The sequence below is a fragment of the Sceloporus occidentalis genome, unplaced genomic scaffold (genome assembly GCF_023333645.1).
Source record: "Sceloporus occidentalis isolate IW3139 unplaced genomic scaffold, rSceOcc1.0.p SCAF_14, whole genome shotgun sequence".
Taxonomy (NCBI): domain Eukaryota; kingdom Metazoa; phylum Chordata; class Lepidosauria; order Squamata; family Phrynosomatidae; genus Sceloporus; species Sceloporus occidentalis.
Genome location: NW_028316994.1, coordinates 4,383,613 through 4,403,331, shown reverse-complemented (window position 1 = coordinate 4,403,331; position 19,719 = coordinate 4,383,613). Strand labels below are relative to the sequence as shown.

Below are 19,719 nucleotides of genomic sequence, written 5' to 3'. Positions count from 1 at the left end.
GATGGACTCTATTAAGATCACAGGTATGAATTTGTAAGAACTAAGCAGAACAGTGGAGGGTAGGGAGTCTTGGAGACATCTCATCAGCAGGATCACCATGGGTTGAGATCGACTCGAGGACAGTTAATAACAAAACATATACTATATGCATATACAGTTAAGAAAGCGGATAGGAAGAAAACCAATGCATTTGAGATGTGGCGCTAGAGAAGAGTGCTGAGGATACCATGGACAGCCAAAAAGACAAACCAGAAAACTCTCTGGAAGCCAAGATGACTAGTCTGAGGCTGTCGTACTTTGGCCACATCATGAGGAGACACGACTCACTGGGAAAAACAGTAATGCTAGGAAAGATGGAGGGAAGAAGAAAGAGAGGAAGGCCACATGTTTGATGGAGGGACTCTATTAAGGAGATCACAGGTATGAATTTGCAGGACCTACGCAAAGCAGTGGAGGACAGGGAGTCTTGGAGATGTCTCAGCAGCAGGATCGCCGCCATGGGTCGAGATCAACTTGAGGACTGTTAACAACAACAAAACATACACACACACACACACACAATTTAAATATTTTTTCATAGATTGAGTTACATTTTATATTTTATAATACCTAACTTTTTTTCCCTTTTCTTTTGCATATGTTAGGCTGTAATTCTCCTTTGTTGTTTTTCACCAACCTATATGTAGAACATATTGTAAGGAAAGTAGGATTGGACACAAAAAGAAGGAATATCAACTATCTAAGATATGCAGATGGAACCATAGTACTAGCAGAAAGCCTCACAGACCTGGAATGACTACTAAGGAAGATCAAGGAGGAACGCGCAAAGGCAGGCCTACTGTTGAAATATAAAGCCACAGCAAACTACCATTCCCAGAATTGCACAGCATTGAGCCACGGCAGTTAAAGCGGCATCAAACCGGATTATTTCTGCAGTGTGTCCTGACCCTATGTCCCTATCACTCTCCATTCTCACTCATTCTGTGGTACAAAATAGCAGGATATTACCACTCTGTCTCTGGTTCTTGGGTGGTGGTTACTAGCCTTGGTGTTACTGGTCTATTTTAACATGATTCCCATGTTGGTTTCTAACTCCATCACTAATACTAATTATCTTAACGTTGTGTCAATGCAGTACTGCATCTAGCTCTGTGGAGTGTGAGTAATGCAATGCTAAAGCTCAGTGCTAGGGAATTCTGGGAACTGTAGTTTTGTGGGACGGACATTCAGCCTTCTCTGTCACAATAAACTACAAATTCCCCTGACTTGAAAGTATCTTGCAAGGACTTGAGGCTCAAGACTTGAAGGCAGAGACCTGAGACTCACTTGAGACTTGGAATTTCTCTTGCAAAGACTTGGGACTAAAAGACTTGGAATACATTACTGTCAGTCAGTCTTCAAAAGTACTAGAACAATGGTCCTCAAACTGTGCCCTTTAAGAGCTTTTGGACTTCAGCTCCCAGAAGCCTCAGCCATGTTGGTCAATAGCCTGGGATTCTGGGAGCTGAAGTCCAAAACCCCTTAAAAGGCACAGCTTTGGGTAAACCTACTACTAGGAGATCTCTTTGCCTATTGAAACCATAGAGTTGCCTGGCCTTCCCATTCAAACCGGAAACAGGAAGAGACGGCTGAATGGACGCCTGTGTGCCGCTCTAGGAATTGCAACTCGCAGACTCCTTCTCCAACTCGGCTGTTGATTGGCTCCCTCCTCGATCACGTGACTCCGCTGGAACTCGGCTCGCCGGCTTTGGGCGGGGCTGAGCTGGGCGGCGCCGCGGGAAGCAAAGCAAAGCAGAGCAAAGCAAAGCGGGGCAAAGAGGGTCGCCTTGAATCTCGGTGCAGCGGCGAGATGGCGGCGGCGGCGGCGGCGGCCGGGGGCCCTGGGAAGTCTCAGGAACCGGAGCCTCCGCCTTGCAAAGCGGGTGAGAACCCGGGAAGGGAAGAAGCGAGGCGGTTGAGGAATTAGGCGGGAAGGGAACAAAACAACACCGGCCGCACTGCAGGTATAATCCGGGTCCGTACCGCTTTAACTGCCACGGAGTGGATTCCAGCTTTGTGGAGGCACCAGAGTTCTTCGAAAGAGAGAGAGAACAGGGAAAGGCTGTCTCACAAAGCTGCCAGTCCCAGAATTCCACACCACTGAGCCTTGGCGGTTAAAGCGGTGTGAATCCGGATTACTTCCGCAGTGTGGGTGAGCCTGCTTTGGAGGGAGAGTAGCCTAGAGACCCCCTGAAATGTGTGTGTGTGCCTGGGGCTTCCCCCATAATAATAGTAAAGGGCATGCCTGGGCATGAAAGTGTCTTTGGTTCTCATGTTGTCTATTGGCATCCTTTAAATAACCCGGTTTGGAAGCGCTTTAACTCTTTGTCTGGCTCACTGCTATGGAATTCTGGGAGTTGGAGTTTGTTGTGGGGCTCTGGGCCCCACAACAAACTCCAACTCCCAGAATTCCATAGCAGTGAGCGAGACAAAGAGTTAAAGGCTGAGAGAGTGTGACTTTCCCAAGGTCATGAGTGTGAAGAGTACAATATGCCCATTCAAAGGGGTTTTGCCGTTGCCTCTGAGGCTGAGAGAGTGTGACTCGCCTAAGGTGTGAGAGAGGCTGAGAGAGTGTGACTCACCCACTGAGCCTCCATGGCTGAGCTGGGATTCGAACGCTGTTCTCCAGAGTCGTAGTCCAGTGCTCAACCCTCTATGCCCCACTGGCTCTGCTCATTTATTGACCTTTTCCACATCTTCCAGTTCGGAGGTTTGCTTCTTTCTGTGTCATATTTACATCCAGCTCCGATTGACGGAGCAAGGTAAACTGGTGAGTCTCTCTTCTGCCTCCTTAAGTCGTCTCCTGCCGCCGTGTCCCCAAGGAAAGTAGGGGAACAAGTCCCAGCGAGTGAAAGACAAGTGGACTCCAGGTGCCTTGTCTTTTGCCGGGAGGAAGATGATCTCACGCATGAGCTCATGCGTCCCGTTTAGAAAGTGTGAGGTGGACAAAGATCAATGTTTTTTCTCCCTTTCCCATGATGTTAGACCTAAGCTTGGACTGGGAGATATATGGTCATCTATATGTCATTGGACTCCAGTTCCATCAACAGTAAGCAACTAAGGTCCAAAACACACTACAGAAGTAATCCAGTTTGAAGCCGTCTCAAACTGGATTATGTCTGCAATGTGTTTTGGACCATACTCCATAGTAAGAGATGATCAGAGCTGTAAACCAATAACATCTAGAATGACATACCTTTTCCCTCACTGCTCTTTGCTTGCTTATCTGGGAAAGGCTTGTGAATTTTCAGTTCGCATTGGCTGGAAAGTGCCTAAATACCTGAAAGGCCCAAGGATCCTGTCTGGTCTTGGAAGCTAAGCATTGTCAGCCCTGGTAAAAACTTAGATGAGAGACCCCCCCCCCCCAAAAAAAAAAATCAGGTGCTGTAGGCAGTATTTCAGAGGAAGGAACTGCCAAAACCACCTCTTGAGTAGTCCCTGCCTAAGAAAACCCTATGAAATGTATGGGGTCTCTATAAGTCAACAAATGCCTTCAAAGCTCATACACATACCTTAGCAGGAAAAGATATAAAGTCGTCCTCTACATTTGCGGCTTTGTGGATTTGATTATTCAAGGATTTGATTAGCATGTTTTTTCTAGGAATATCTAGGTCTTCCATCATGACTCTGTGGTCAATTTTCCCCAAAAGCTGTGTTGGAGAAACTAGAGATTCCTAAAGAGAATACTTCTCTAGGCATTTATACATCCTCGAGTGCAATTTCATAGTTAGCTTCTGGAAGATGCTGACCATGCAATTGCCTTGGAGGACCTAGAGATTCCTAGAGACGTATTCTCTCAGGTTAAAAAAGGGTTTGTGTGTGTGTGTGTATTTGTGATTTTTCCCATTTCACGGAGGTCCTGTACCCCTATCCCCAGCGAATGTGCAAGGTCCACTGTATATGGGAGAAAGACAGTTCAGACAAAAGAAGGTGCTTCATCAAATAGCCCATGGCTGGGAAATATCTGGGCCCCCAGCTTTTTGTGGAGAAGTGCCCCCATCATCCTTTGTCATTTGCCAAGGCTGGCTGGGGCTGATGAGAAATAGAATTCAACAGCAGTTGCAGAGTTCCTCACCCCTTATATAGTGTGTAGTAAATATGTACAATTCACTGCTACAAGATGGAGTGATGTCAGATGGCTTCAAAGCTAAGGAAAAGGGAGTAGGGCCAATTTGTTGAGTCTAAATGGCTATTAATTGCAATGGGAAATGGATGTCCAGTGGCATTGAATGCCATTTACTTTGGTATGACAATGAGATGGGGCTCTCGCTCTCATGGCATGCTTATGGACTTCTAGTATCAGGTCAGCTGCTGTGGTAAGAAGCTGATGGATTATATGAACCACTGGTCTGATCCGACAAGGCTAAAGATGTAAAATTTCTGGAAATGTTGAAGCCATAGAATAAAACTTTTTCTTTTATTTTTTGAAAAAAATGAGAATTTTCAGTAAAAAAAAATTAACAAAAAGTTATATTTTGCAGACGAAAAGTCACTTTGTTACTTTAATAATGTAAAATTTATTATGTATGATATGATAGGCATAAAATTACCATGTTTGGTATATTAAAAATATAGTTCCTTTAAATAATTATTCCAAAGTGAATTTACTTTTCCAAATTTTTATCTTGAAAGCTGTATGGAGCTATATGGAATCTCTTTGCTTTTGCACTTATTAGGAATAGGCAAATCAACTACAATAAAAATAGGTGAAACTGTCAACATTAGTAATAGAGAGGACATCATTTTGTCTCCTTTCATTTTCCATAGCATCAAAAAGACATAAAATGCTCAGTCCATAAGAACGGGAAATGGAAAGCAAAACCAGAAATTACAATGATGTGATACTGTATATAATCTTACATAAACTCTTCCTCTTTTGTAGTTTTTAGGGGGGGGGGAATGGGGAAGTAAATATATAAACACCTTGTCTTAAACATTTTATTCACCATTTTAAAAGAAGATATTTCATTATCCATTACTTTTTAATTTTTTCAGTTTTCTGGGAGAAAGGGACTTTGGAAAAAATGAGGAAAATGTTTTTTTCTTGGATTTTTTCTATTCTTTTTTTCACCTCAGTAAACCTTCATATCTCAACAGGGCTTCTCTGTTTTCTTTTTTGGGTTACTTGTTTTCTTATAGTCCTTTCTCTTTACAGACACAAGTTCAGACCAGATCCTTCAAACAGGAACTGTGCTTCTGAAGGGGTGAGTATCCAAACAGGAATAGATGTGCTAGAAGAGTCTAGAGCATCTTCAGCCCCACAGGTCTTGGTGAACTACTGTTCCCAAGATGCCTCACCTTTGACCAAGCTGTGTAAGGCTGATGAGAACTTGATTTCAATAACATCTGGAAGGTCATTTGTGCCACAGTCCTGGGACCCATTCACACTGCATAATTATAGTGCTATTATTCCACTTTAACAGCCATGGTTCCATTCTATGGAATCATGTAGTTTGGTGACATACTAGAGCTCTTTGGCTAGAAATACTAAATGCCCATCCCTAAACAGCCAGTCACAGGACTCCAAAGAACAGAACCATGGCAGCCAAAATTGTATAACAGCACTATAATTCTGTAGTGTGAATGGACCCTTGGTCTGAAAGGGCAAGCATGTCTGGACTTATGCAGAACAGGGCATAAAGGTTATGTGTTGGATGAACTAAGGGAATCTTTTCAGGGAATTGATTGAGTAGTGTGGCTAGAGTCGGCTTGCTTGCTAAACACTGTCTCACTTCTCCCTTTTTTTCTGGCCTTGTGGCAGATTTATTTGGGATCGAATGCAGAGCTGTGGGGACTCTGAACGTATCCAGGCAACAATGGCAGAGCTCAAGGGCTCGGAGTCTCAGGTTTGTGACCCTAACACCAAGCGGTTGAGTGAATGCCTGCGCCGGATCGGAGATGAGCTGGATGGAAACATGGAGCTACAGAGGTGCGTTTTCTTGTTACCAATCCTTGCTGAGAAACCACATTCCCATTTATTTAGGAGGTGTGTTTCCCAAAAGTCAGCTTGATGTAGTAGTTTGAGTGTTGGACTAAGACTCTGGGAGATCAGGGCTTGAATCCCTGCTCAGCTATAAAAGCTGTGGCCCTGGACAAGACACACTGTCTAAGCCTTAGAGGAAGGCAATGGTTAACTCTTTCTGAATAAATCTTGCCAAGAAAGCCCTATGATAGGGTTGCCACAAGTCAGAGTTGACTTGAAGGCACATTCCAACAAAATGTTGTGTTTCCCACATCTCAATGAAGTGCATAATGTATAGAAATACAGTACCTTTGTTGAATAATAGCTTCAAGAGTGGGGGGATCTTTTAAGTCCCCAGATTGTTTCTTATGCATAACAAACATGCAGCCCACCAGGTCTTGATCTTTCTACTGATAAGCATAAGCATTTCATTCCCGTTGGTGTAGATGTGGAACCAGTGAGTAATCTTGTTGCCTTCCTGTAGCTTACCAGTCCTTTGATGCCTCTTTACAGATGATGATCTTGTTAATTGCCATTGAGTCAACTTTGCTTTATGGCAGTCCTACAAATGAGAGATTTCCATGTCACCCTATCATCAACAGCCCTGCTCAGGTCTCACTGACACAGGACAATGGCTTCCTTCATTGAATCTATCCCCTTATACTGTGGTCTTCCCTTTTTCTTAATGCCTTTTGCCTTAGTGAACATTATTGTCTTTTCTAGTGAGTCATGGCTTCTCAGTCTCAGTTCAGTCACCTTGGTTTTTAGGGAGAGTTCAGGATAGATTTGCTCTTTGGACCCATGTATTTATCTTTTTGGGCAGTCCATGGTATCCACAGAACTCTCCTCCAGCATCACATTTCAAATGAGTTTATCTTCTTCCTGTCAGCTTTCCTCATTGTCTAGCTTCTACAACTATACATAGAAATTGGAAATACAGTGGGATGGGCAGTCCTGACTTTGGTGTGAGATTTTTTTTACAGATAGCAGTAGGAAAAACATCCATCAGTATCGGTCTGTGTATAGAAGGAATAGGGAGCATGTGTCCTTCCAGATAGTGTTGGATTACAACTTGCATCAGCCCTAACCACTGGTGAAGGGTGATGAAAGATATAGTCCAGGCACATGTGGAAGTCCATCCTGGGCTGCTGTCACATTGCAAAAATAAACCAGCTACCACTTTTAACTGCCATGACTCATGATATGGAATTCTGGGATTTGTAGTTTTTTGAGATTTTTAGCCTTCCCTGTAAATTCTGGCGCTCCCTATGAAACTACACGGTTGGTGGGGACACGAGAGAGGGCCTTCTTGGTGGCTGGCCCTAGACTCTGGAACTCCCTGCCTAGGGAGATCAGAACAGCCTCCTCCTTAATGGCCTTCCGCCAGCAGGTGAAGACCTACCTGTTCACACAGGCGTTTAGGGAATTACTATAAGGCAGGCTGGGATGTTGGACCAGTTTAAAAATCATTTTCCGTGTACTTTTTAAAAAATATTATTATTGTACTGTTTTTTAATGCTGTGAAGCCGCTCTGAGTCCCACTCCTGGGAAAAGAGTGGGATACAAACAAACAAATAAATAAAACTGCTGTATTTCTGCAGTGTAGCAGCAGCCCTAGAATACAGGGAGTAAGGAACTGCTTTCTTTCTTTGGGATGTATCCCATAGTGTCCTTCCAACAGCAGAACAAATGCTGCTGGCAGATTAAATTGATCAGCACCTTCTTGAAGTCTTCACTGGAATATTGCAGGAACTTCTTGGGAGAGTATGGGGAGACTGCCAGGTGGAGAAGGAAAACTGAATGGCTTTTCTTTCATTCATAGTTTTTAATTAAGTCTGTTCAACTCTAAAATTACATTTGTTTTGTTTTATTTCATTGGCGGGATACAGATGGGCAAAAAGGGGTGTGTTCATGACGTCATGAAGGTAGAGCCTTCAGACAGCCCTTACCTGAATGCCGCCATGAACACGCTGCCTGCACGCCCCAAGCAGGAAGAAGCGGCATTAAAAAGGTGCTGCTTTTCCCCGCTTCTTTTCTGTATGATGCGCAGCTGTGCAGCTCTGTCTGTAAGCTGCTGCACCGGTACGCCAGAATTGTTACGCTGCTAATTTAAGTTGCCCATTTAAAAGCTCTGTGTCTGCTGCGTCATAATGAGTCGGGGTCCTGGAACATGCGCAGTTTGCAGTCAGGCTTTAATTGCAGCGTCAGCTGCCATGCAGGTGTGGAAGCTGCAGCACAGCTGCAGCGCATTTTAAGACTCGTAACCCTAACCCTAACCCTAACCCTAGAGCAACATGTACGCATGCGCTGCTAGAATCGGGGAAAGTTTGGAATTTAAAGTGAACCCCTACACACATTCCTGTGCCATTTTCACCTAACAATAAAAACCCCTAAAACTTTAAATATTTACATATGTACAAGGGAGGTGATGGGGGATGGCAGGGGGACAGCGGTGGCAGCGGCGACAGCTGTGGCTGTGCATTGCAGATTCAGCAAGAGCGCGGGGACCAAAGGAGAGGAGGCATCCATGATGCTGGTGACATTGGCAACGTGCAAGCGGACAAGGATGCCAACACCAGCTGATCACCAGCTGGCAGGAGACCACTATTGTTCTTGGGCAGGGCGAGGGAAAAAGTTTTAAAGGGGCTTGGGCGCTTTAAATGTGCACATAAGCTTTCTGCCGCCGCTGCTGAGTGCCGCAGCTGCGCATCCGCCAGCCGGCAAAAGAGAAAAAAAAGCCCCGTTTTTGGCCGCCCGTGCAGAAGCTGCCTCTCTCTTTGCAGCGTCCTCCGAGGCGGCGGTTTGGAAACTGCGGGTCAGAAACGGCCCCAGGTGAGGCGTCTTCACTGCCCCCCATGTGGAAGCCCCATACACCTGAGCCACGCCCCCGGGGCGGGCGGTCTGGAGGCTCCGTATTCAGCAGAATACACCTCCAAGACGTCTTCCCCTGCCCGTCTGTATCCCGCCATTGTTAGCTGCCCCATGTTGCATGTTTTTGGAAGAAAAGACAATAGAAATCAAATAAATAAAAGACGGTTTGTGAGTGGATCATTATGTGTCGCCTTCAATAAGCTTCTTAACTGTCACTCAGTATAAAATCAGGGTGGTGTACCATAGTAAGAGCAGTACAAACACATGGAAATGGTAGCTGCCTTCAACTAAAGGCCAATCAGGCCGTACAATAACAATGATAACCAACTATACAAGATCCTGGAATGCCTGAGCAGGCCAGAAAAATAAATAAAGCTTTGCCTAGTGACAAAAAGAGATCAAAGATGTTGAGCTGCTTTTGGGCGAGCATTCCTGGTCATCATGTTTTAAAATGATTTTACATTGCTTCAGAGTACTAGTTTTTAATAGGGTAACTCTTAAAATTATCATTAAAATAAATAAGTATGGCTGGATTGTGACAGTTCTTGGATGAGAGGTTGCAACTTTGAGTGTAATTTGAAAAAAGCAAAGTATAAAAGACACAACTAATTGCTTTTGTTTGTTAGAACTGCAGCCCCCTCCAAAATGGATCCAGGTAGCTAACAATAAAACAATCATAGCAAATACAATCCTTCAGTGAGGGGGGGAAAGAAGACAGCACTTGGTTAGATTAAAAGCTCCTTTTACAATCACCGACTGGCACTGTGAAAAGTTTGCTTGAATAGGAAAATGCAAGTAGCTAGAACAAGAACCCTTGGGGTATGGTGTGTATTTCTGCATGCATTGAGGATACAAGCACACCATGCTTCTTATACAATTTGTTCTTGGGAGCATCAGGCCCTCCAGTAGTGGGAGTGGAGGAGAGAAAGAGTCTGGCTTTTGTTGCAGTAAAGCTAAATCTGCTCATAGTTCCAAGTTTACAATGTAAAGATCCAACTACCAGCCATTTGTCTTTTGCACATGGATTGGGCACTGATTTAAAAGCAGGGTAGTGAGAAATTCTTATATTGTGGCATTGTACTTGAAAGGGTTGAGAAAGTTGAAGCACAGTAAAATAAAATTATCTTGTGCATTAGAAAATAGAAGACAGAGAACTTGGTGTGTGTGTGTACATGTGCCTTCTATTCATTTGTTGACTCTTGACGACCCCATGAATTTCATAGGGTTTTCTTAGTCAAGGAATACTCAGGTGTTTTTGCCACTTTCTTCCTCTTAAATGTCACCAGGGTGTTCACTGGTGGTTTCCCATCCAAGTCCTAACCAGGGCTGACTCCTCCTTAGTTTCCAAGATCAGATAGGATCTGGTTTCCTTAGGGTATTTAGGTGCTAGGTGACATGATATTATCTGAAGGGATGTCACATTGAAGATGGACTGAGCTTGTTTTCTGCTTGACCGGAAACTAGAACACAAAAACAATAGATTCAAATTACCAGAAAAAAGGTTCCACCTAAACATTAGGAAGAACTTTAACTACTGTGGCAGTGGAATAGACTGCTAGAATGGGGTATACTCTCCTTCTTTGGGGGCCTTTAAACAGAGTTTGGATAGGCACCTTTTAACAGTGCTGCAGTGTATTCCTGCATGGCAAAGGGGCTGGACTGAATGCCCCTTGTGACCCATTCAGCGATATTCCTTTCATGGAACACATGCTTCAAATAAAGAAGGTCCCAGGTTAAATCCGTGACATCCTGCATGTAGAACTGAGAAAAACCAGAATAGACAGTACTGAATTAGATGGATGAGTGGTCTGACTTGATACAACACTGCTTAGTATCCTATGTGTACCACTTAGAGATCCTGGCTCTGGAAAGGGAAGGGACAGCCTTGACTGATGAAAAACTAGGTTGTATTTATGATGTTTGATATTTAGAACAAGGAAATTTCTTTTGGAGAACGTATGGCTGTTTCTGAATGGTGCAGTTTTGTGCTCCATCTGAAATGGTCATCTGGAAGGAATCCCGCCTATTCCCCCAACCCCACCCATGGCATTGAGGTTAGTGTCTGGACATAGTTCCATTTGTTGTTGCCTTTATTTGTAGTGTGTGGTTTAACTTCCTTGCTCAAATTTTCTAGTCATCTTGGTTGAGAGGACACGTATTTATTATTTACTTTAAACTCCACTCTGCAGCTGCAAAATTTCTCAGTGGGGGTATGTATCCATTTAACAGACATGACATTTCCTGTCATCGACAATCTAAATCTAAAAAAGACGTAACATAAGAGGAAAGGGGTATGAGGAAGACAATAAGCCCAGGAACAAAAAACCTAGGCACATGTTCTCAGTGTTATGATGTTGCATGGCCTGGTAGAATGACTACTGGGTGCCCACTGGGGAAAAGACAAAACCTGACGGAGTTGGCTTCTCAGGAGGGCAGAAGTGGGTGGGTGGAAATTATCTTCCTTCTGTCTTTCAATTTGATGTGATGGCTTGATTACTTTCTGCTTTCGTACCAGCTGATGACTCCATTTTGTTAGATCCATTAGGTGAATTTTTGCTGACTTTTAAGCTTTATGGAGGCTGAAGCTCAGTGCTGTTGTTCCTATTACCTCATTTTTGTTTTACATGGATTGCATTTCACTAGACTCTGAGATTTCATTCTCAGAATCCACAGTGTTGGCACAGTCCTCCCTGTGAGTGAGAAAATGTGGCTAACCATGGTTGTTTTTTTATTCTGTTTTCACGCAGAATGATAGAGCAGGTCCAGATGTATCCCCCAAAGGAGGTTTTCTTCAGAGTAGCTGCTGAGATGTTCTCTGATGGGACCTTTAACTGGGGACGGGTTGTAGCTTTGTTCTACTTTGCATGCAAGTTGGTCCTGAAGGTGAGTATTCTGCCACCACCCTTCCCTTCACCATCTTCTGATTCTTGCTCAGAGCTTGGAGCTGGAACTCACAAAGTCCAGTGGTTTTCATGGCCACTGACAGTGTTGGCTATCAAAAACAGCACTGCAATTGGCAATGCTGTAGTCTAGAAAAGTAACTTTTCCAAGCACTGTCCCACCCTGACTACCTTTAATACCTGCGTCTTCCTTCCTTCCCTTTCATCACCCCCGGACAGGCAGTTTGCACTAAATTACCAGAGCTAATAAGGACCATCATTAGCTGGACAATGGAATACATACAGAATCATGTCCTGGTCTGGATCCAAGCCCAGGGTGGATGGGTGAGTTGAAAGCTGATTTCTTTAGCTTTGGGAACACTCCAGGTCAGTATGGTTCCCAAACTTGAAACCCCAAGTGGTGGTGCACAACAACTCACAGAGAAACCATAATCATGGGCCATGCCGGCTAGAAATTCTGGGAGCTGAAATCCTTTACTACACCTAAGTGGAAGAACCAGTGCTCCAGAGGAAAAAGTAGATTTCAGACTTGTTGGATGTATTTGTTCATTTTTATTCTACTTCAAAGTCCACCAACTGTAATCAGGTGCAAAACAAGGAAAGTCCATATATTTGGCTTGCTTTGAGCCCAGGAGTTTCCATCACTTGCCCATCAAAAGCCAATGTGCAGCGATTCTGTCTTCCCATCATTAAGAGGTTGTGGGGACAGGAAGCAACAAAGAAACACAATTTGCAAAATTTGATTTTGCCCTGGGGACTCCAAACATAGTGGAAATGTCCTCCGCACCCCCAGAGTGCTTTGGGGGGTATTGCTTTAAAAAAAATTGACCCCTGGGGCCACAAAAACAGTGCTGGGAGCCACATGCGGCCTATTTACTACACTTTGCTTACCTGTTTTAGGACTAAGATTGCAGCCCTTTCATCCAGAAATAATACTCCTCATTTTTCTTCATGCATTCCTAGATCTTAGCTCTCTTAATAGTCCCAACTAGAGTAGACCCAATGAATCATTTGTTGAAAATGATACAATTTGTGACTTTAGTTTCAGTAGTGTGATGTGCTGGTTGGTCTAAACTACCCCTGTAGAGAGCATTACCCATTATAATCCATTCTAAAGGTTAATAAAGCATAAGTACCACTGATTAGCATGTTAAACAGCTTTGTCAACACCATGGTGTAGCTTTTGCTGTCTAACTGATATTTCCTACCCACCCCTTTTATTTTCCTTCCAGGAAGGCCTCCTGTCCTACTTCGGCACCCCCACTTGGCAAACCATTGCTGTATTTGCCGCTGGCGTCTTGACTGCCTCGTTGACCTTCTGGAAAATGTCTTAATCTTCAGCCCCCTTTGATGGGGGTTCATTTTTGTTTTGCAGGAACAAGGGGGGGGCAGGTTCCCCTGATCTTCCTATTCAAGAATGAATATGTATGATGATGATTCCCCCCCCCCCCTCAGCTGTGGGCTTTATCAAGCCAACAAATACTGATGTTCTTTATCTTGGTGCCTTTTTAGGGGGTGAAAATATGCCCCCTTCTTTTTCCAGGGGTGTGTACTTTTGGGCTTTGCTTTTGACCATCTGTGCCTCAGGGATGAGAGGTCAGAGGACCATGGAGGTTATCCAAGCTTTGGAAGGATGGGGAGAACAAGACAAAGGTTGTGACAAGCTTGTTCTGGTTTGCTGGGAGGTCACTTGGTACTGCTGACCTTGTATATGTTTTCTGAAAGAAAGAGTCTAGCTTTTTCCCACCAAGACCAGCAGCTGTATGTTTCTCCACCTTTCTCAAATCCAAATGGATTCAAATGCATCTGTGTAAAGCAAGTTTTTTCCTATCCTTTACCATTCTCTCTTCGGATGGCAAATCTTAGAAGTTATATTTGAACAGATTTTCAGAAATGCAGATCCAGAATTCCACTGGAGAAAACCTAATTTTTGTTTGGAAAGAACTGAAGATTTTTCATCTGACCAGAAGATTTTGGCTTCATCAGTTCAATCTTTATTTTTATTTTAAAGCTGGCAACTGATCAGGACAAGATTTAACACAGCGGAGTGGGTGAATTTCAGCAGATTCTGCATAGCAACTGAGGCACCTGTTCGTTGTGTTGGTTTGGTTTTTTTTTTTAAAGAAACTGCAGTTGTAAAGCAAACAATTTGGAGCGATGTTTCATTTTACCGGATCTATCTGTTTTTCTAGAGAAATGCTCCAGGGGGCACCAGAGAAAAGAACAAGTGTTTATACCTAGATGGACCACCTGCCTCAGATTCAGAAAGCAAAAACATGGCTTTATACAACAGTTGCTCTCCAAATAGAAGACATTGCAAAACAATGCAAACCTCTGCAAATTTTCTTGCCTGTATGAAGGATTCATCTGCTGCTTTCTGTTCATCTGAGGAAGAACTTTCCAGTTACATTGAGGCTTTGATGGCTTAAGAATTGGGGAAAGGGAGTATGTCAGGTTTCTCTCTGTGCTGTGGAAGCATCTCTTACTGATGGCCTGTTCTGTGGTTTATTTTACTGAATTAATGTCCTCTGAGATTGTTTAGCCTTTCAGCTCAGAAAAAAAAGCACCAAACAGTTCTATCAAACCCACTGTCCCAAAGAAAGTCCCAGTATGAAATACCTGTAAATTACTATGATGGGAAACAGTTTGGGTATGGTAAAAAAAAAGTGACTTCACTTTTTCCTTTTCTTCCCCTCATGACAGTCATCTGCAACAGGCACCCACTCCGATTACGGAGTTACCCTGCAGACATGCACCTTGAAGTGTGGGGAATCTGTGTATCTGTCTCCTGGCGCTTAGGAACTTCCTTACTCAAAAGGAACAGGGCTTTTGTATTAATATTGTAGCCTCAAAGTGCCATCGAAGTCTTTGTTTTTTCACTGTCTTCCGGGACATGCATCTAAGTGTGTTCTTTTTTAAAAACAAAATACTGATTACCGGTTATTATCTTCCTTGGTATTTCAGGTCAGGTTGTTCCAAGCCAGGCACAGACAGGGGGCCCTAAATGTAGTATAACATTTTGTTATTGTTGAGACATATCATGGATCTGGGTTTTTTTCCTCCAGAGCCAGCAAACACCCACTTCCTGTGGCTCTTTTCTTTGTTAGGTAATTGTATGGCCCTGAAGCCTCCACTCGTGTGCCAAGGGAGATGTGGGTAGGAGTGGGTTGTGCTCATTTTAAGGAAACATAGTGGCACAGAGACAGGTATAGTTGGCAAGATGGGGTAGCTTAGTCTCTCCCACTGCTTGGATCAGCACTGTAATAAGGCATCATTTTATAATGCTAGGACTATCACATCTGACAACATAGCTTCTCTCTGATGCAGCAGAGGGTGATCCTTTCAACCCATTTTAAAGGCAGGGAGATGACATCTTTCAGCTGAGAAGGGTCTATGAGTGAACAGGATTGGGGCACGGGTAGAGGCAAGAAGTAGTGAAAAGCAGAGCTTGGCAAAATTACTTTTCTGGATTACAAGTTTCCAAATTCCCCCATCAATATGAATTGTTACCACTTTGGCTAGGAGTTCCTGGTGTGGTAATCCAAAAAAGGAACTTTAGTGGAGTGATTTTTGACAGTGGTCTTCCAGACATTTTGGATTTCAAGCTTCAGATTCCCTGATGACTGGCTGTGCTGACTGAAGATTCTGGAGGTGAGGTCCAAAACATATGAAGAGCCAAAGGCTAAGAAGTCTCCAGTTGTTCATAAATAAAGGCTAGAATGGGTGGCCTTCCAGATTTTGAATCGCAATTCTCAGCAGCCCTAGCCAGCATAAATCAGTGGTGAGGGCTAATGTAAATTGCAATTCAACAATATTTGGAGGGTCATACATTTCCCACCAGAGTCTTGGAACATCTTACAGCTGTAAGTAATCTCTTAACTTTATGCTGAGTTGGGGCAATATTTATTATTAGGAAAGCCCCTTTAAAGCTGTGAATTCCCCTTCTGCTCATTTAGGCAGATTGATTTGGTCAGATGTTAGTGAGAAAACGAGAGGGATGTGGGGGGTGAGCACAGGATCCAGTGGGGTGTTTCATAGCCAATTTTACTTGAATAAATATAAATATTGGACAGTTTTGTTACCTCAGGGGTTGGAAGTGTAATGTCATTAAGGGATGGACACGGGAAACTCCAGTTATTACAGATAAGAGGTGAAAAGAACTACAGAATATATGTTGATGTGTTAGGAATGCTGGGCTCATGGAGGCATTGTGAGAAGTCTTTAAAATATATATACTGTTTTTCATGAGGTCATGACTTTGGGTTTGTGAACTAAAACAATCTGGGGATGAGCATTTACTGAGCCGGGGGTGGGGAGGGAGAGTTTTCTCCTGGGTGGGGGCTTGTTTTTAAAAAAAATGTCCCAGATCTTCAGTGCTTTGTAAATTCAAGCTTTGATCTTCCTTTATCTATCTCCCCATCTTTTTTCCAGGCGTCTGGCTTTTCATATGGGGTTGGTTTACAGAGTTAGAACATGAAGGAAGGTTTTCTTGAGTTATTTGCGTCGGATTAAGTTCTCCTTTCCAAAAACATTTCCTAATGTTATGGGTTTTGTGACAGTTGCAATGTGATTTTCATTGTTAATTGTAGGATTAATTTCAATTCTCTTGAACTACTACTGTCTGTCTCCAGATTTGCCCCTTTCATGGGCATATGTCTGGACACCTGTTTCTGTCTCTACAATCCACACCCCCAGCTACATCATCTGTCTTTCCCACAAAGCACTTGGGGCCCCTCCACTCTACACTGTTACAACATGGTTATATTCCACTTTAATTTCCATAGTTCCCTCCTTTCCTATCCTGGGTGTGATTTGTAGTTCATGGAGAGGTATTTAGTATTCTCAGCCAGAGAATTCAACTGCCTTTCCAAACTGCAACCCCCAGCAATCATGGCATTATAACTGTGCCTTGTAAAAGGGCCCTTGGTTATCACTGTGAGGTTTTTTTCCCCCTCTACCAGCATCTTGAACCCACTGAACTTATAGTATGTGTGGGCAAGGGCTAAAGGTGCTGAGGCAAGCAAGTGCTGAAGGATTATATCTAGGTGTCTGCACTGGCCAGCTCATTCCATTAAGGCCAGGTAGATATGGAACATACAACTAGTCCTAGACAAGTAAATGCCATTGTATAAAAGATGAGAGAGCTGCTCGGTGTTCAGCCACAGGTTCTCATTCTTCCACTCCATGCACAGTGCTGGAAACATCCTCTACTATCCAAGGGCACTTTCACATGACAAAATTATTCTATGATTTAACTTTAATTGCCATGGTTGCCTCCTGCAGAAGGCAGTTTGGCAAGTCACTATTGCTCTCAGGTAGAGAAGTCTAAATACTTAACAAAACTGGATAGAACCATGTCAGTTAAAGTGGAATCATAGTGCTATGACTGTAGTTTAAAAGGGCCTCAGGATTCTGTTTCCAAGAAAGGACTCCTTATTAGAATATGAAAATATAACTTGGGGGGGGGGGGGTTACATCTCCCAGAATCCTCTGGGTAGCATGGCTACTAGTCATACTGGTTCGATAGGGTGGTCTGAGAGTTGCAGTCCTAAATAGTTTGCCCATGTATAGGCTTAAAACTGGAGAGGGCTTCTGTACTTTTAATGGTTGTGTAGAAGATGGAGTTTCAGCACATGTTTGTCACACAACAAGGTAACAAACAACACCTGATGAAATCCCCCATGTTTATACAAACATTAAAATCATAGGAGCCCTCTCCAATTTTCATTCTGGCAGTGCTGCCAATGGATACTCCTCAGATAGCTCTGCCAGAGTGAAAACTGGAGAAGACTCAACACTAGCAACATGTGAGTGGTTGCTTTAAAAACATCAGGCCTAGTTACACTTTGCCCCATTCCCTAAACCTAATTATGGATTGACCCCAGGCTTTTCTTTGGGGACTGGGGAGATGGATACAGTGAGCCAGCCATATCGGCAGACTAGTGATCTGCAGGTGATTGACAGGCTTCAATCTCTGGATGTTCCATATTATTCAGTGGTGCCATGTGCATGTGGATGTGCGCATGTCACTGCCCATTGAGCATCTGTGGGAGGTCACAGGACGAAACCCCTGTGGATGAGAAGGGTCTCCTGTACTTTCAAGAGAACCCATATGAGCAACACAATCTTAGTATGGGCTTGCTTGTTCAACAGTACCATTGTCTTCATATGCCTTCTTGTTTTAGTGGCAAACAAGTTTTTGATAGCGTTTTTCTAGAGTTCTAGCATAGATGAAACAGCCACAGTCTTGACAGCATACTTGGTGTTTGACTCTTTAACAGGCACAACCAACATCACTTTCATCTGGTTGCATTTAGGACAGCTTTCCTAATGGTGAGGTTCGTTCATATCTGGCTGTTCTGTGCAATTGTTGCCTCCTTCCTTATGCAATAGTTCCTATGCTTTTTTAAAAAGAAATTAAATCTACCTTCCTGTTTTATAATTTTTTTAAAAGAAATGTTTGATACATCTTTTATGATTTGTTTTACTTGTTCAGCTATGACATTAATATTTTTGCTGGTTATTTTTGTTGGTGTGTGGACATTAAAAGAAAACAGATTGCAAGTTCCAGAGTGGTTTGTGAGGTGGAAACAAGATGGGGTCTATCTCTGAAATGCAGAATTTAGCTAGCTCATATGCACACACAGAAGGAAGGAAACCTAACAGATATCTCTGAATGCTGCAGAAGAAATTATTCATACCTACTGTTTTGGGATCAGAGGCTTTTAGGCTGCAAGAGAGTCAACATGCCCTAGCTTTCCATTGGTGACACTAACTCAAATGTACCTAAACAAGACAACCAGATTGCAATGATCTAGGTAAATACATTTCAGCAGGTACATGTCCTTTGGGTTTTCAGATGCAATGGCAGTTAAGAGCTCCTTCACAGTACACAATTTGAACACTATAGTTCCACTTTTAATTGCCATGGTTGCCTCCTATGTTACCCTGGAATTTGCATTTTTAGGAAGGAATATTTTGATTTCTCAGCCAGAGATGCCTTTCATGCCTCCTTGAACTTCAAACCCAGGATTCCATACAATACAGCCGTGGCAGTTAAAATGGTATCATAGTGCTATAATTGTATAGTGTGAAAGGGCCCAAAGTAAGTAAGGAGTAATTAGGAGCCTGCCCAAAGCTAAGAACCTCTTGCCTCTTGTTTCCCCTATTCCTGTATTTGCCAAGATAGACTGCAAGCCCTTATTAGTTTCAAAAAACATTTGTTTTAAAGACTGCCTCAAAGTTTTAGACAAGACAAAAAGCACCTGGAGGCTTTTACCTCCATATCGCTTGCATACATGGAGGCAGCATTAAGGGGGAAATACATGTAGATAGAAAACTAGCAGTGCATGGAACTGGAGCTAGCTGCCTCCTGCCTGATTTACTATTCAAGAGTATAGCAGAAATTGAGATTAAAACAAAAATGCTTTTTCATTTCTGCACCCTGAAATCATGCAAGGCATTTCATTTTACTGTGTCTCAATAAGCAGCTTGTATACTTGGCAGGGCTGCCTCCTTTACCATTTTAGGGTATGTGCACAACCACTGGCTATACTTCTAACTCCCCAGACACCCCTGCCACTGAAATGCCTGCATGTTTTCCCCAGAAATGCATCTTTTTCCAGCGATGGAGGTGGAAACATCCTATAACATGGCTTGATTCTATCTCTTGCTCCGAAATAGGCAGGAAAAAGACTAGAGTCAACCCATATTATAATATAGGATATTCCCACCTACATCGCTGCAAATGAACATCTCACAGGTAAGAACCAATGTTTCTTTTTCTGATCATGGGATATAATAATTGGGTACTACATTGAATGGCAGCCTCACTTTGAAGAAACTTGCCAAGAAAACCCCATGACAGGATTGCCATATGTTGGAAATGGCTTGAAGGCACACAAATGGAGACGTCTGATTCAACTTAAAAAGAGCCTTTAAAATCAA

At 43.2% G+C, this 19,719-nt stretch overlaps 1 protein-coding gene across 1 annotated transcript; it reads left to right on the top strand.

Moving 5' to 3' along the window:
* The first annotated feature begins 1,795 nt into the window (after positions 1 to 1,795).
* LOC149303614 (apoptosis regulator BAX-like) lies at positions 1,796 to 18,321 on the top strand. Its single transcript, XM_089480021.1, has 6 exons — positions 1,796 to 1,922; positions 5,195 to 5,243; positions 5,801 to 5,968; positions 11,620 to 11,755; positions 11,992 to 12,096; positions 13,005 to 18,321. The coding sequence occupies exons 1-6, from the start codon at positions 1,850 to 1,852 to the stop codon at positions 13,104 to 13,106; spliced, it is 633 nt and encodes a 210-aa protein (XP_089336147.1). The 5' UTR covers positions 1,796 to 1,849; the 3' UTR covers positions 13,107 to 18,321.
* The last annotated feature ends 1,398 nt before the right edge of the window (positions 18,322 to 19,719 follow it).